General features: G+C 27.2%; 2 protein-coding genes across 4 annotated transcripts in view; one reads left to right on the top strand and one right to left on the bottom strand.

The window, feature by feature from the left end:
• The window catches only part of LOC132928675 (adenylate cyclase type 5), a 201,754-nt gene that overhangs the window by 60,658 nt on the left and 125,077 nt on the right, over positions 1 to 16,019 (bottom strand). The gene's annotated exons all lie outside the window — the stretch shown is intronic.
• Positions 9,730 to 14,277, top strand: LOC132918535 (uncharacterized). Its single transcript, XM_060979802.1, has 3 exons — positions 9,730 to 9,759; positions 11,639 to 11,760; positions 14,058 to 14,277. The coding sequence occupies exons 1-3, from the start codon at positions 9,730 to 9,732 to the stop codon at positions 14,275 to 14,277; spliced, it is 372 nt and encodes a 123-aa protein (XP_060835785.1).

The raw sequence follows: 16,019 nt of genomic DNA, 5'->3' as shown, positions 1-16,019 counted from the left end.
GTGATAAATGACGTTTATATAATGTAGTTTTATGCGTTTTGGAGTTATATAAAATGTTTAATAACCCGAAACCGAAGTGTAGTATTCCATTAAAAACAATAATATTTTTATTTATAATAATATATGAATATTTATAACTATCAATCCATAACAATAACAAGCAGGTATGTTATGCAAAAAGGTTTATAATTACACTTTTTTTTTTCAATTAATAGACTATCAGTAAACCGCATCTCAACTCTCCTTCAGTGGAATGGTTTTCCACACTATTACAACATATCGTGTGTGTGTATATATACGGTTGACGGCTATGATTATATTTGGCTATACGTTTATGCTGGACAGGTTTAACATAGTATAATATTATTACGTATAGATTGTCATATATTCACTGATATATTATATATAGTGGTTTTTATAATTTTTTACTAGGCAAACTTTGAGTAAAAACTTATATACAAGCAAATGTATTTTATTTGACATATGCACTATATTTATGGACCATTAATCTAAAAGTTTATAACTGAAACTAAATATTTCATTGTAAGCATCCAGAAAAACAAGGTTTATTATAGAGTATTTTGGAGAGAACACAAAAAAAGAGTCGATTCACGTTCCGAACTTTAAGCCATTTTCATTTTAAGTTTCCTTAATAAATATTCCCGCGTGTATATATCGGTACATTAACATAACATGATATATATATATATGTATAGAAAAAAAATAAGCGGAGTTGGATGGCACGTGTAGTAATTATAAAATACCCTCGGGGAGAGATAGTAACGCAATAATATCGCAATCAGTTATAGGTCTCTACTTATAATATACTTTGCATCGGTTTCGAATTTTCAGCAATATTATTACGCTGCGCGCCTATACGCCCGGACGAGAAACGTGTATGATATTAATATTATCACCGTATCGTCGCATAATATACATATGCATATACGGTGAAATGACTGCGAAATATCGCGGTGGTCGAGCACTTTGCGGTTTTCGACGGCGATTGCAGGCCGCGTGATGTTTTCGGTCGTCGAAAATAGCGATGATGTTTTGTACACACAAAATAATAATGACATCGCGTTCGCCTATATATATATATTTATTTATTTATCCAGTGCGCACCGTCGACGGCGTCCGCTGCTCCACTATAGGTATTACATAAATATTATGATTGTTTTGAATTATTCGTCCGTCGGGGTCACTCGAAAACCCCGACGCCGCCGAAATGCGCGAGTAAAGTACACAACAACTACTACACACACTACGTGTAGTCGCATCGATATATAGTATATACGTATATATTATGTGCGCGACGGCTTGTCGATTAAAACGGCCGTACACATTATCGGCGAACGGCAATAAGTGGCGTTTCGTTTAATAGCACTTATGTCGGCCCCGAAATATTTTCCGCTACGCACACTCGCCCCGCTCGTAATGAAATTATAAGCTGTTGCGTCCGCTGCCGGGAGCGCGGGCACCATCACCCGCCATCATCTGTTGTACGGCAGTCGCGGGTCCCATGCACGGCATTATTATAATATCGAATCGCGTCGGCGGTACACGCTGTTTTCGCACTAAAATACCGGGGAATTCGTGTTTTCGAACGGGCGCGAACCTCCTCGGCATTATGAGATCATCAGCCGCGCCGAACACACGGAAACGGCGCGTTCGCGATGTGTTCGACGAAACCGATCGACGGACGGGCGACGAACTGTACATATTATCATATAATGCGACGACGAACATTTCGGCATACAATATACGCGTCGATAATAACACGAAAAAGCACAAAATCCATCAATACGTTATAATGGAAAATGTCTGCGTAACGGATCACCGGACACTGTATACGGCTAGCGCGATTCGCTAATTTTGCTATTTTCAGTTGTTTTAAATTTTTAAACGATATACCTCCCTTTTTACTGTGAATGTTTTAGTGGATAATTATTATATGTGCCTAGTTAGAAGATCTAGTGTTTAACATACTCGGACCATTTTTATAAATTATAAATAATGACAGATTAGTATGAACTATTAAAATTTTCAAATTACCATAGCCCTCATATTTTCCAAACCCATGTTAATGACGTAATTATCCATAATGCACAAAGTTAAATAACACAAAAACTGCTTATTTGAATATTTTGATGTTGATACGTCAATAGTTTAAGAAACATTATTCACTGAATAATGTATTGTATAAAAAAGGCGTTATCATTTTAAATATAGAATTTTGTGTCTCAACAGAACACTTATTAAGTAGTGTAAAATATCTTGAGAATTTGAATATGACGCGATCTTTAAATATATATAGATATTTAAAAAATCCATAAATTAGACTTTTAATAACAGCTTACTTTGTGAATCGACATAAATATATATTTTTCCTAAATTTATTGTCTTATAGTTTGTACTTTTACACAATCTTGTTTCATCTTAAAGTGTTTCGAAGTGTTCGCCATGGACCCAAGCATCAACCACCATCCAACAATAAATGATCGATGGTCGAAGTTTATTCGTTGGCTTCGAATTTTATGACAACGTTTAGATTGAGAAATACGAGTGATCATCGAAATATAGATTTACGTGAAAAAAGTATGATACAATAATTGATCAAAGGTATATGATATGCATCAGGTACATCCAATATGAATGATTAATGACGATCTGATTTGAAAAATAAATTAGAACTGTCAAATATATAGGTGCTATCGTTTTTGTTGATTCGCAGATTCAATTTTTAAACGCCTATATAATTTCCATCGACCATATAATATTTATAGCCAATTAAAATTGATTATAATCCGATAACGACATCATAATTTAAAATTTGTCAATTTTTGTAAATTTAGCTATTAGAAAAAATAAGCTATTATTAGTACTGTGATTTATTCACTTCATTAGTTTATTACGACGTTTTCTTATGTTTAACGCCTATAAATAAATAAATTGTTATTAAATTGTGTGTCGTTACAGGAGCTATTATAAAATTCCAATTTATAACTATCAGATTATTCATTCTATTTATTATATTTTTATTTTCATGATACCAGTCATATTTATATAGATCTTTTTTATGTGATATAATTAGCGATTTACTAATATTTATAAATTAATAATATGAATTAATTAAATAATTAAATAATAAATTATATTTTAAAGTTGTGCATAAGTTGCCGTTTTAGAGCATGTTTTAATTTAGAAACAATTTGAACAAACATTTTTTTTCGTTTATTCACCACTTCCATAGTGAAATTATGATTTTCATAAAATAATAATCATAAAATGATTCATAGGTAATTTATAATGTTGCGTTCTATAAATAAAATATAATAATATTATGTATATTTATATTTTCTAAAATATCTTAATTTATTATTCTTTAACAGTTATACATTTATAAAACATTTTGTAATACTAATTATTTCTTTACTAGAACTCATATTATCATCCGCACGTAATCTATGCAGTTCGTGTAGATTTAAATATATTAAACCTAATGAATCTATTCAATAGACGTGGGTATATTATTCACTTCTATACTCAAAATACCAATTTATGTAAATGCATTTGGCGAATAAAGTAAAACCAATTTCGTACAGTATATCATATGTGAAACGTTCCATTATTCACGTAGGAAATTGAATGTTCTAATCAAATTATTACAGAAGATTCACTCTTCTGTTTAAACATGCGTTAAATATAAAAACTGTTTGTGTTTTTTTACGATTGTGGTTTCTATATAATATAATATACATAATATGGCTATTTTTATTATACTTATAGTTTGTATTTTGTTGATTTTTTCACGATTAATGAATTACAATGTGATTTAAGTCGGTGTAATTTATTAAGATTATATGTGTTATTGTTTAATAATTTCTAAGATAAACGTGATGAAAATAACTTACAGTATACAATGGTTCTTATTATCACCAGCCAATATTACAGATAAAGTGAGGCTGATACATTATTATAATATGTCCATATTAGGTATATGCCAATGATTGAAAGTTTACTTGGTATGCACATGAAAAGGATTTCACATTGTTCTGTCACTGGATATAATACATAGAAATATAATTGTGTATTTAAAAATATAAAAATATAAGCCACTTTTTAGCGAACATAAGTAGTAATTCCCTGCTTCCTACATGTACAATGTCTGCAAGAAAGAACAAATTATCTCACAAATGTTGTTCATCTGTACATGATTGTCATTTAAATGTGTATATACCCTCAAGATTTCTTGTCAGGAGATTAATTTTTGCTACAAAAGGTAGATACTGTAGCTTGAAATACTTATTTACACATCATGTACTCTTTAACAGAGACGCCATTATTATACCGATCTACCTCTTGGTCATTACATATAGTTTATTCTCATTATTTTATCTGAGGTGTTTTTATCAACAAAATAATACTAGATATTATGTGTTAATTTATATTTTTAATTCTCTGCAAAATAAAATAGATAATATTTCGATTCTCCCGGTAAGTCCAAACAAAAATCAAAATTTAAAATTTTATAAGTGTAACACTAAACAGTGTTATAAACACGTTAAGTTTTTATTTTTAATATTCAATTTCTAAAATTTAAATTTAACATTACTAAACATTGCCTCATGAACGCATGAGCAATTACTGATGTTATAGAATAAGTAGTGAATACTGTATGAGTTTAAGGTAAAACACGGAATTACGACAGTTTTAAGTACTGATATTCTAATAGAAAAAATGAATAATAAATATAATGAAAACGTTTTTTGTCAAAATTGTATTGTTCACCGCATGTTAAGTTGTATTATTATAATATTATATTATTGTAAAACTTTCTTTTTAAAAATCTTTATATTAAACATCATGTTAGCGAATCAACAAAAAAACGCAATCACATTTCTTCAAACGATTGTTGCAATATTATGTTATGTATTGTGACCCAACTGGGATCATTTCTAATGGAAACGACCGGATATAAACATGTTATCGAGCAAATGTATTTTTTTCATAACGATATCGCAAAGTCGAAAACCATTTAAATTTGATACAAAAAAGTTCAGGCAGTGTAAATCAAAATGAACATAAAATCCATTAAAATCCATTAAGTCATATTGTAAAATATCGGATCTGCATTGTGCACTGAGTAATAATAATTATAATAATAATAAAAAAGAACAAATAAAATTCTGATTTGTGTTTTATTTGCATACACATAATTGTTGTTGTTCACATAAAATAATTTAAAGTATAATATCGTTTTTATTTGCTGGTATTTCCATTTTTCAATTCCTTTTAATTGCGTACTACTTAAAAAAAATACATCGATATTTATTAAAAAATATTACAGCGAGTAAAAATGTTTTAATAAACTTTATGCTATAAGGTACGTACATTATTGGTCTGCATAATGATCGACTGGAGAAAACGACCATTAACACTGCCGCTGCTTCGATTTTCCGAACTCCATACCTACCGCTACTACGCAGTAAAGGATATCGTTGGGTAGAACTTACGTAGAAGTAAATAAATAATTATATGTTTCACGAAATTAAATGGAGCGCACGTATACTCCATAGATTTGGAAAAATATTGACACAGTGTTTCATTCGATATTGCCCGGAGATGTTTAATATTAATTATAATATATTCGAAATATTATTATTATTATATATAGGTACGACCCAACAAATAACATAATAATATGTACAAATCAAAACCGATATCGAAAACCCACGCACATGCTTGCCGATTCCGAGTATATATTATAATTATAATTTTACAAATATTCGATCATCTTGTTATGAAAAGACCGTAAATACAACAAAACAATCTACAGCGTTCACATAAAGCGGTGGATGGCGTTTTCTGCAGACCTTTCTGCTAAACTACTGAGACGTAAATACCTACTATGAGAAAGGTGTCGGGTGTACAAACCTAACCTAACGTTCTATTCGACTGTTATCGACACTTTAGATACTTCAAATTGCAGCGTGAGTTGCAAAAGTATTATTATTTAAGTATACATAATATTAAAGTGATAATATTATGTCAATAATCGTTCCCATTTTCAGAACTAAATATTTATAATAAAACGCTCATATTATGTATATAATAAAATTTTTATTTTTAAAATTCTGAGTTATTGAATCGTTGACCGTCAGACTTTGCAAGACCAGTTGACCTTGTTTATAATTTGGGCGTTATAATATTATATTAATTTATGTTTTTGACTTTTGGACGCATATTGCTTAGGTTCCAATCACAGTTGTAGATACTATAGAATCGTGGGTTCACCGATCTTTTTACGCCGTGTAAATGCGGCACGATGTGAACTATTCAATATAAAATGTTCCGTGAAATAATAATTATTCAACCAAACCGATCGTTATGACAAAAGAAAATATTATGCGGAAAATAACGTTGGAAATTATGGTGCTTACAAAACTCAATTTATCGAGTACACGCACGTTTGCTCGCACGCCACACTCACACACACGTGCGCACTAGTGTATTCAATAGGTACATAATATACGAGGAGAAGACGGCTCTAAAGTGATTTTCCAATAACACGTGACTGTTTAAATTTAGACGTGTCATGACTATTAATATCGCACGAGCACAATTTTTCGTACTTAAAACGGAACGACCGAAAATAAAAACAACGGCGACGAACTAGGCTTTGTACAGTCATTATACGGATTAGATAATACCTATCTTCAAATCAAAATGAGTATCACTTGAATCAAGAATCGCATCATTCAAAATAGTTATACAAGACCAGTTAATCTGTATGTTTTTGGGAAACAGCAACTAAAAGAGAAGGAGAAAATAAAAGAAATCCTTGGAAGAAGGACGGAGAATACATACCAAAAAGGATAATATAACCCGATTGTATGAAATGAGAAATAAGATAGAATTACGACAACTAAAAATTGAACCCGAAATAAAAGCGATACTGCGATGTAAAAGAATCACATTGACTGGTCACTTGCGGAGATCGAGTAGTTTAATGAAACTAGTCTTAAAATGGAAATGTAATAGTAAAATACCACTAGTCAGAACATAATAAAGGCGGATAGATAAAGTCGAAAAGAATCTAATGAAAATTGGAATACAAGATGGGAAACATTAAAACGGGACAGGAATCAGGCAGAATCAGGTATGTGTTGCTATATCGTACCTCTGCGGCTTATGAAAAACAGAAGAAGAAGGGAGAGAGAACAGACATAGGCAGATTCCGCTATAGATTAATTATACTGTGGTGAGTATGTAGTTTATACTCATATATTTTCTTTTTTACACTAGGGCAGTAAAAACATTTCAAAAAACTTGATATGCGGCATCTCACCTAACTGAAAATTTAACAGGAAAGATATTTCGTTATTGTTTTGAAACTTCTCAGGTTTTTTCTTTTGAAATCTTGCAGTTGAATTAACATTAAATAGATACAAGCATCTTTCTTTCTTTTGCTATTTTTGGGTAAATAATACAAATAAAATACATTTTTCCAAACACATTAATTTGTTAATAATTTATAATTTTTTATTATTCAAAGACTTTTGTATCACATATTGATAAATGTTTTTAGTATTATTATTTAGACAATTTATAAAGAAAATTAATGATGAACATCGTTTGTCATTATCGTATATAAATATTTTGGTGTTTCTGCGTAATGTTTCAATTTTTTAAAAATTTAAAATCCAATGTTTTGTAATTACACTACATTTTTGTATATACGAGTATTTGTTTTTAGAAGTATGAAATATATTTTGATAATACAATTTTTAAAAATATTATATTTTATTTAATTGTTAAAAAATTATTTGACTCCCGAGGCAGTAAGATCATTTCATGCTGATAATAAAGTTAGTGTGTCTTATAATAATATACTTTATCGAACAAATATATATATATGTAATTTATGGACAAAATAAAATGATTCATAAATTTACGTTGTTAAAATATTTTCTCGTTGTCGAAATGTTTTATTTTACAATAACATGGTAGGTATTAAAATAGTTTTAAAATATTAATTAAATTGTTTTAGCAATTAATTAAAATATGTTAATAATAATAAATGAAATAAATATTTCATTATTAACAACAAAGTATAAGTTTCTCTGAAGCCAAATAACTATCCACAATGAGATAATAATGTTAATATTATAGTTTCCATAATGTATTATTATTAATAAATAAATTATATTTTGTTGAATTGTTATTGTTTGAGTATTAAAATATACTAATCATGAAATATATAAAATAAAAACAGGTAAGTAGGTAACCGCTCTGATTTATATTAAGAATTAAGTGACCTCATTATTGAATTGATCACTAATAAATGTGTATAATGTGAATTCAATGATAAATTATTGCATACCATAAATATTATTATTCTGATGTAAATCAGCCTATTATTATTTGAATATATTTCTATAAATTATTTTAGTAATTTATTTTATATTTAAATAACAACAAAATAAGAAAATCATTATAATATTACGTTTGAATAATATTCTATTTCGTTTAAATATATATTTCAAATTATTCTTATAAAAAAAAAAAAATAATATCTATTTATCTTAAATATTTTCAAATACGTAACTAAAATAAATTCAAGGGGAACCATGTACAAAATTAAATTTTTTTTAATTAAGTAGACAATTTCTTATCGACGTTTATAGAAAAATAATGTTAAATGTGTAAATATGATTCAAAAAGTATCAAAATAGTATGTACAAAAAATACTAAAAAAAAAACATTGTGGAAAAATGTCAAGTACGGTTGTTCATTTTTGAGTTACACGAAAAAAAAAATTATTTCACTTAAAACTTGTTTCGTGTAAAAATTGTCTAGGTTTTTTTTATTTTTTTTTTGTTTTGTGTTTTTCTAGATAATTTTGAAAAACTCTGAAAATGTATAATTTTGTCCTTTCAAAAGTACTAAATCCAAATTTATTTTTTCAATTATATTACCATGCTTAAAGGTTAAAAATGGGAGCATTTTTTCTACTACTAAGTTTCGGGTATAAAAACCCACAAAAAAAAAATCACATCAATGGAAAATCAATACATTCAAAGCTCCACTTAGTAACTAAAAAAAATGTATTAAAATTATAATAAAAAATGACTAATAAAAGTTTTGAGTTATTGTTATTATTATTATTTTTTTTTTAAATTTAAACAAAAGTAATAATGCAATTTAAAAAAAGGCCTGTTTCGCAAAATACGTTGTGTTTTTGTTGTTCTCCAGTGCTAAGGCCTGTGTTATCTCACAGTTCTATATCAAAATAAAATACGCAAATACATCATAATATACATATTATATTTGTTAATATTTAGTAATACATCGTTTACATTCCTCGCTCACCAAAATCTAAAGAATGAATTAATATATTAAAATAATACCATATCAATACAATAATTTATTATTATTATAATAACAATCGAATTCTTTAGGTATAGTATATTTAAATCGTATGCTGTATAAAACATAAATATACTTAACGTTACATTTCTGATGGACATTGTTAAAACTCTGAACATAATATGAAGAATATTTGGCTAAAACGAAATAATAAAGTATTAAGGTATCTATGGTTTCGGATTAATTTATCGAAAATCACGCGTGGAATTGATTTTACATTCTCACAACTTTACATTGTTTTACGTTTAATTGCGGTTTAACGAGTTTTATTCTAACCAATTGTTATACTGATGCGCAATGGACAACAATTCTGTTGATTGCAAAAATGTGAGTGAAAGTTATTTATTTGTACATATTGAAAATCAGGTAGCATAAAACTGTCCGCAGATAATTGTATTAAATGTAAATGAGTTGCTACTCACTTGTTTAACTGTCATTATTAACTTTATAACATATAGTTTATCATAATAGAAGCGTAATATAGCATAGTGTCATTCAGTTTTGATGTACATTTAAAGAAACTTATTTATATTATATTATATGGGAGTCCACTCTATTACCTATTCTACTTATGGTTAAATAATGTTTTAAATTATTCAAACGTTTTACAATATTCTCATAATGTTTCAAATACGTCTTATTATTGTCAAATTATAGTTTATAATTTGTATTATAACAATGTTTGCTGTTTATAGTAATAAAGGTATATAATATTGCTAAGCATTTACGGAAGGAATATTAATTAAATAACATTGCAGCCCCAAAACATACAATTTATTATTAGCTATGTTTTACTTGATGACAATAACTAACGAGACTTAAATGAGTAATAAACAGTGCGCAAATGTGTTACGGTTATTATTAATAATATATTAGGGCACAAGCTATTTTTTTCAGTTAAACTTTTAACAGTGAACTTATAATTTCCAGTGGTTAGTTTTAACACACATGCATCATCAATCTATAGTAATTTAATTAGTTTTTAATTATATTAATAATCTACAAACATACAATATTATGATACAAATTACAACTTAAGGTAATGAAAGTTATTTTGCAACCGTTATAATAATAAATGCATAATACATTTTATAATGTCAATGTTTCATCCTTCATAATTACCAATAATAAACGATCAGAATACTTTATTTCCATTATTTTAAACACGACATTTTAAAATCTCCCAAAGTGTATAGTCTATTTCACTTAGGAACATAATATATACATAGGTATACAAATACTTAAAAATGCATTTTTAAATCTATAGATTTCATTATGAACCATATCTCATGAATATTATATTTAGACAAAAGGATATATATATAATTCGGGCTTAGTTAATTAAAACTACGTTGTATGAAACAACTGATGTGTTATAACACGAATACCTACCTTTAAATTTAAATATAATCAATATTTAATATGGTATTATTGAAACATAATATAATGTTGGAAATTATAAACACTTACAATATTTCGTTTGAAAATGTAATTATACAGTTACGAATAAGTAATAAAAATAATATATATTATTCTATTTGTAAGCGGACAGTGAAATACATATACATTTTATAAATTTATGTATTTTTCATAACTGATATAAATTTAATAAAAACAGCAACTTCGTGTATATATGAATGAACTATTGTGAAAATTAATTTTTAATATAGCCGGAAAGAGGCACAAAAAACACATAATGTTTGAATTTAAAATCTCGTTGATGTTTAATCCATTTAAATATAAACTGTCTACATAAAAATAAAAAATAATCAAATGTATTCAAATAAGAAGACGAAAAATCGTGTTTTTTTATATAGGTACCTGTATACAAAATAAATTTTGTTCATTTGTAATAAATTATACTTTCTAACTCAATCCAATATAAATAAACTAAGTCATTTTCTATTTATTTTAAATATTTCATTATATTCCACTAAATTTTATAATGAAATAAAAAAAAACATCTTAAGATTCACGTTTTAGTTTTGTTAACACTTTTATATGATTGTATGACATATTATATGCATACAAATTTAACTACTACCTATTTTAGATTATGGTTTTAAATATCCTTTTAAAATAAGTTTTTTCGTATTATAATATGTATAATAACGAAAACTTCTAAAATAACATTTCTTCGAAAATATAATTATAAATAACGATATGCCAGTTATTATTGCTTTTAATGACTAAAAAATGTTAACAGGCAAATTTTGTAGACTGGGCGGCTTATGAATTGTATTTGGAACGCAAAGGAGTGATAATCGCGATAACAGATGCACTGTATTCTTTGTTCAATGAAAAACCTTCACCAAAAAATGTTTATCAGTAAATATTTAAATTATTTTAAATGAATCAAATGTGAACTTAACGAATCAATGCAGAACATATTACAATTTATATCTTTAGTCGAATTATACTGTGATTGTTACTTGCTAATTACGCAGATGACAAGGCTATAATATTGCCATAAATTATAATCTCAAAACAGTTGCACTTATTCTTAAAAATAACACCAATCTCATAAAAAACTTAAAATTAAACTCATCTAAATGTATATATATATTTTATACTTTATTTTTACGCCCAAATTTTCTCCTTAGTTAGATGTATAGTTTCTATATTTCGGTTTCGTTCAAGGTCTAATATCTAGTCTAGGAATAAGATTAAATCGTAGACTAACGTGGGCCCCTTTCACAAAATGTGTAAGTCTTTTACTTGAAAATTCTCAACTACGTTTTCTAAAATATTTACTTTCAACAATAAATGAATACTCGTAAATAGATTGTACTTCATTAAAATTCAATCTTTCCAGACTATTGCGTTAAGAAAATTAATTAGTGATCATCCATATATATATATATAATCAAATAATCATTCAAATCCCAAATTAAAAGTATCCATTATTTTCAAAAATAAAAATTACTATGTTAATTATATTATTATACAGTATTAAAGTATTGTGATGGATACCCTATGATTTATATTATTTGTATGATATACTGTTTTGATATAGTCCCTGAACCCCAAAATCAAAAATAAATAAACAAATAATTATAAATAATTTGTACCTAATTGATTTTTAACATGACCAGTCACTACGTAATCTTTATTTTCAATAAAACCAAATACCATGCATTTGACCATATTCTTTTAGCTTCGATATAGGTTTTAAAGGTATTACCACCTTAACAGGTATACTTATAGAAACACTTAAAACATTTAAACGTTTTGAATTATAATTAAAATTTCTTTGGTTGTAAGTTTTCCACTCGAAGAATTAAGCAGGTATATCTAATATAGCGAGTAGTCTTTTCAAGTTTTCACAAAAATAGAATTCTTTGTTTAATATTTATTTAGACAATTCAGTGGCAATAAATAATTAAAATAATTAAGTCTAAATGAGACGCACTACAAAAAAAAAAAATGTTGTTTTTTTTTAGATATTTTATTAAAAATATTTCGTCCATTAAAATATTAAAATAAGTTTGAAATTATGTTTTACCAACCACATACCCTCAGTTAATTTAAATTAAATTTTTCATTGAAGTAATTAAAAAAAAATATGTGAATAAGTTTATTTAATGTGCCCTGAAAGCATTACCATATCATTTATTTTAGTAATGTATTTTTATATTAACGTTTGAGTTCGTTAAAATATTTTACAATTTAACTTTTTTTTTTGTTTAGCTTATTTTGGCATTTAATATTTATTTAATAAAAATTAACATTAAATAAAAAAAAAAAAAAACTATCTGTGTATGACAGTATAAATATTAAAAATCAAATAGTTTTTTTTAATTAGCTTTAAATTGTTAGATCTTAATTTATTTGAAGTTGATTCACACATACTTTTCATTTTATTTTTAAATTATGTTTTTTATGTAGTTTTAAAAAATAAACATGTTTTCTACATAATTTTATTACAACGTATTAATAAACAGCGTATATTAAATTTACCAGCAAAGAAATGGGGACTGGAAAACATTTATAAATAAATTTTATGAACGACTAATATTACAATTTCACACACCTCTATAATGTATAATTAATATTATTTCTTAAATATTTAATATAGTACCCAACCTACAACATAGGTCTAACAAAATAATAATATTTCTTTTTTATTGATTTTCTTTTTCATAACACATTAGTACATAACGTAATATTTTACTTATTTATATTTCATCGCAGCGTACAATATATCCCGATTCTTAGTAAACTTAAATAGTTTAACGATCTATCGAATTTATGTAGCACAGACATCTCATATTTATTAAAATGAAATAACATTCTTATTCGTTCATACCATTGCCGTTACATCAAATAATATATATCAGTAAATAGATAGAATTATAAAAATATCTAAAATGATTTCTCTCGCGTACTCAATACGTTCATGGAAATTATAGGTCATAATTATGTATGTGATATTATAATGTTATGGTAATGAAACTATACATTTAAAAATTTTCCGACTACGTATTGTCTTAAAAATTGTCGTGGTCTGCTAATCAATATGGGTACATTCATATTATAATATGGTTCTTTCGCCTTTATGCTTGAAAACTGGCGATTACACTAAATGAAAATTGTCTTACCGATTCTCGTATACTTTAATTTAGGTATTTGTTTCATAAGCTCGGAGGAGGCCGTTACGCGCGCGAAATGAAAAATCAGCTGTTGAAATTGAAGAATAAAATCGGAAAGACGTCTCGTGAAATCGAAACGGTGACCGACGAAATTGAACATCTGTCACTCATCCGGGACAACCGCTTTAAGTTCAGCGTGTATAAGGATTTCGTAGACAGGAAACGCAGGGAAAACAAAAAAATAGAAAAATAAAATTATTGAAAACTGTGTCGCCGCCGTTTAGAATATCAGTTGCGGGACGTTGATTATTAACATCACAATAATCCAATTTGATTTTGAAATATGAAATGTTGATGGTAAACTGTGTATTCGTTTACCTACCTCCTTCTCTCTACATCCATATTTTGTAAATATAGTACACTATAGTAATATAGTAATATAGTATACGATGTACTATACGAACTCGTCGGCATTCATGCGTAAAAAAAAAACAGACTCGTTTGTGTTTGAAACACAATAATATTATGATGTATTTTTCGTGACAGTGTTTTTCGAAATACCGACCGTCCGCCCGCTCGGAAGTATAATTTATTGGCTACGTATTCTGTTTACATACACCCCGTGAACCGGTCGCTCGAACGAACATTTATAAAAATTATAATGAATGGTTGTCATACAACATATAATTATAATAATTTAATATAAGACGAGCGGTCCAAACTCGTGCGAAATCTCTCTATTTAATCAAAACATTCAAAACAATTGAAAAAATAGTATTTAACATTTTATACATTATTTAGATATATACATGTATAATTGGTGTATAGGCACGTGTATGTGGAGCAGATCTAGATATTTTATTACAATGTTATAATATTATTGTGGGTACACGCAAGGAGAAGAATAATCAGATTCTATAATACTTTGTGTTATGGAAACAATAATAATATAATAGTTAAAACGTTTCTTGGAAGTTGATTCCGTTGTGAACTAATAATATAATATAGTCGTATTGTAGGTATTGAAATTCAAATAAAGCTCCAATGAAAATTGCTTTGAGATTTCTACAAACACTTTAATAAACACACTATATTATGTTCCAACAATATAGTGAATTAAATTCCAAATTTAATTATTTTCTCCATTTATCTATCATCGCAGTATTTACTCGTTATCATTTTTTTTTTATGTATAAATATAGAGTTTGATGAAAATTAAACTAAATATCTCATTTAAATAAGATAATTATTTTATTGCAGTGTGACCTAAAACAGTACGGTTTGTGTTATTTTCCGTTAATAGTTATTAATACTATTTATGTTTATTACTCAAAGGGTATGAGTTTAGACTCTAGTTAGGTATGTAGTTTTTCAACGTTTAAGTTAAGATGTTTTACTGGGCGACAAACATTTACAGAATTGCTTTTACTACTACCTGTCTTATACTTATAGTTTGTATGATATCATCAAAGGCTGAAAAATAAGATTTCTTTTTTAAAAAATTATTTAAAATTCATCTTTAGCATGCCGTGTTTAATTAGTTACTAGGTAATGGAAATTCTAACCGTTTGTACGATGGACTCACGACGACGTTTAATCACGAGTAACACCAAATACGTTCCTGAGATTCATAAACATTTTCACGTGCACTCAGTTGAGTAAACTATTTTAATTAAAACAAGTACAACAATATTTCCAAGTTTAGAGTGTATTATTCTTATTCAAATTGCTCGTGTATGGTTTTTTTTAATACTCAAATTACCTCCAATAGTGTACACGTGTATTTCAAAACTACAATGAACTAACCCACTCTGTAACGTAGGTACCTACTCAAATTCGTTTGATTGAAAAATTGGTAATCATAAAATGTATACATGTGCTGTAAGATATCAAAGTACAATATTATACACGGAATACCATATTATGTGTGGCATAATAAAAATTTCGGTTTACCCGTTTAACTGGAAATGTAATGAAAGGTCGGGTTTGTTGAAA

This window comes from Rhopalosiphum padi, chromosome 1 (genome assembly GCF_020882245.1).
Source record: "Rhopalosiphum padi isolate XX-2018 chromosome 1, ASM2088224v1, whole genome shotgun sequence".
Taxonomy (NCBI): domain Eukaryota; kingdom Metazoa; phylum Arthropoda; class Insecta; order Hemiptera; family Aphididae; genus Rhopalosiphum; species Rhopalosiphum padi.
This window is presented reverse-complemented; position numbering and strand designations above follow the sequence as displayed.

Excerpts from the sequence above, each read along its gene's own strand:
- LOC132918535 (XM_060979802.1), top strand. The coding sequence starts at position 9,730 with ATGGACAACAATTCTGTTGATTGCAAAAAT. Across the intron at positions 9,760-11,638 it reads ATTCTGTTGATTGCAAAAAT|GCAAATTTTGTAGACTGGGC; the intron begins GTGAGTGAAAGT and ends AAATGTTAACAG. Across the intron at positions 11,761-14,057 it reads TCACCAAAAAATGTTTATCA|GTATTTGTTTCATAAGCTCG; the intron begins GTAAATATTTAA and ends ACTTTAATTTAG.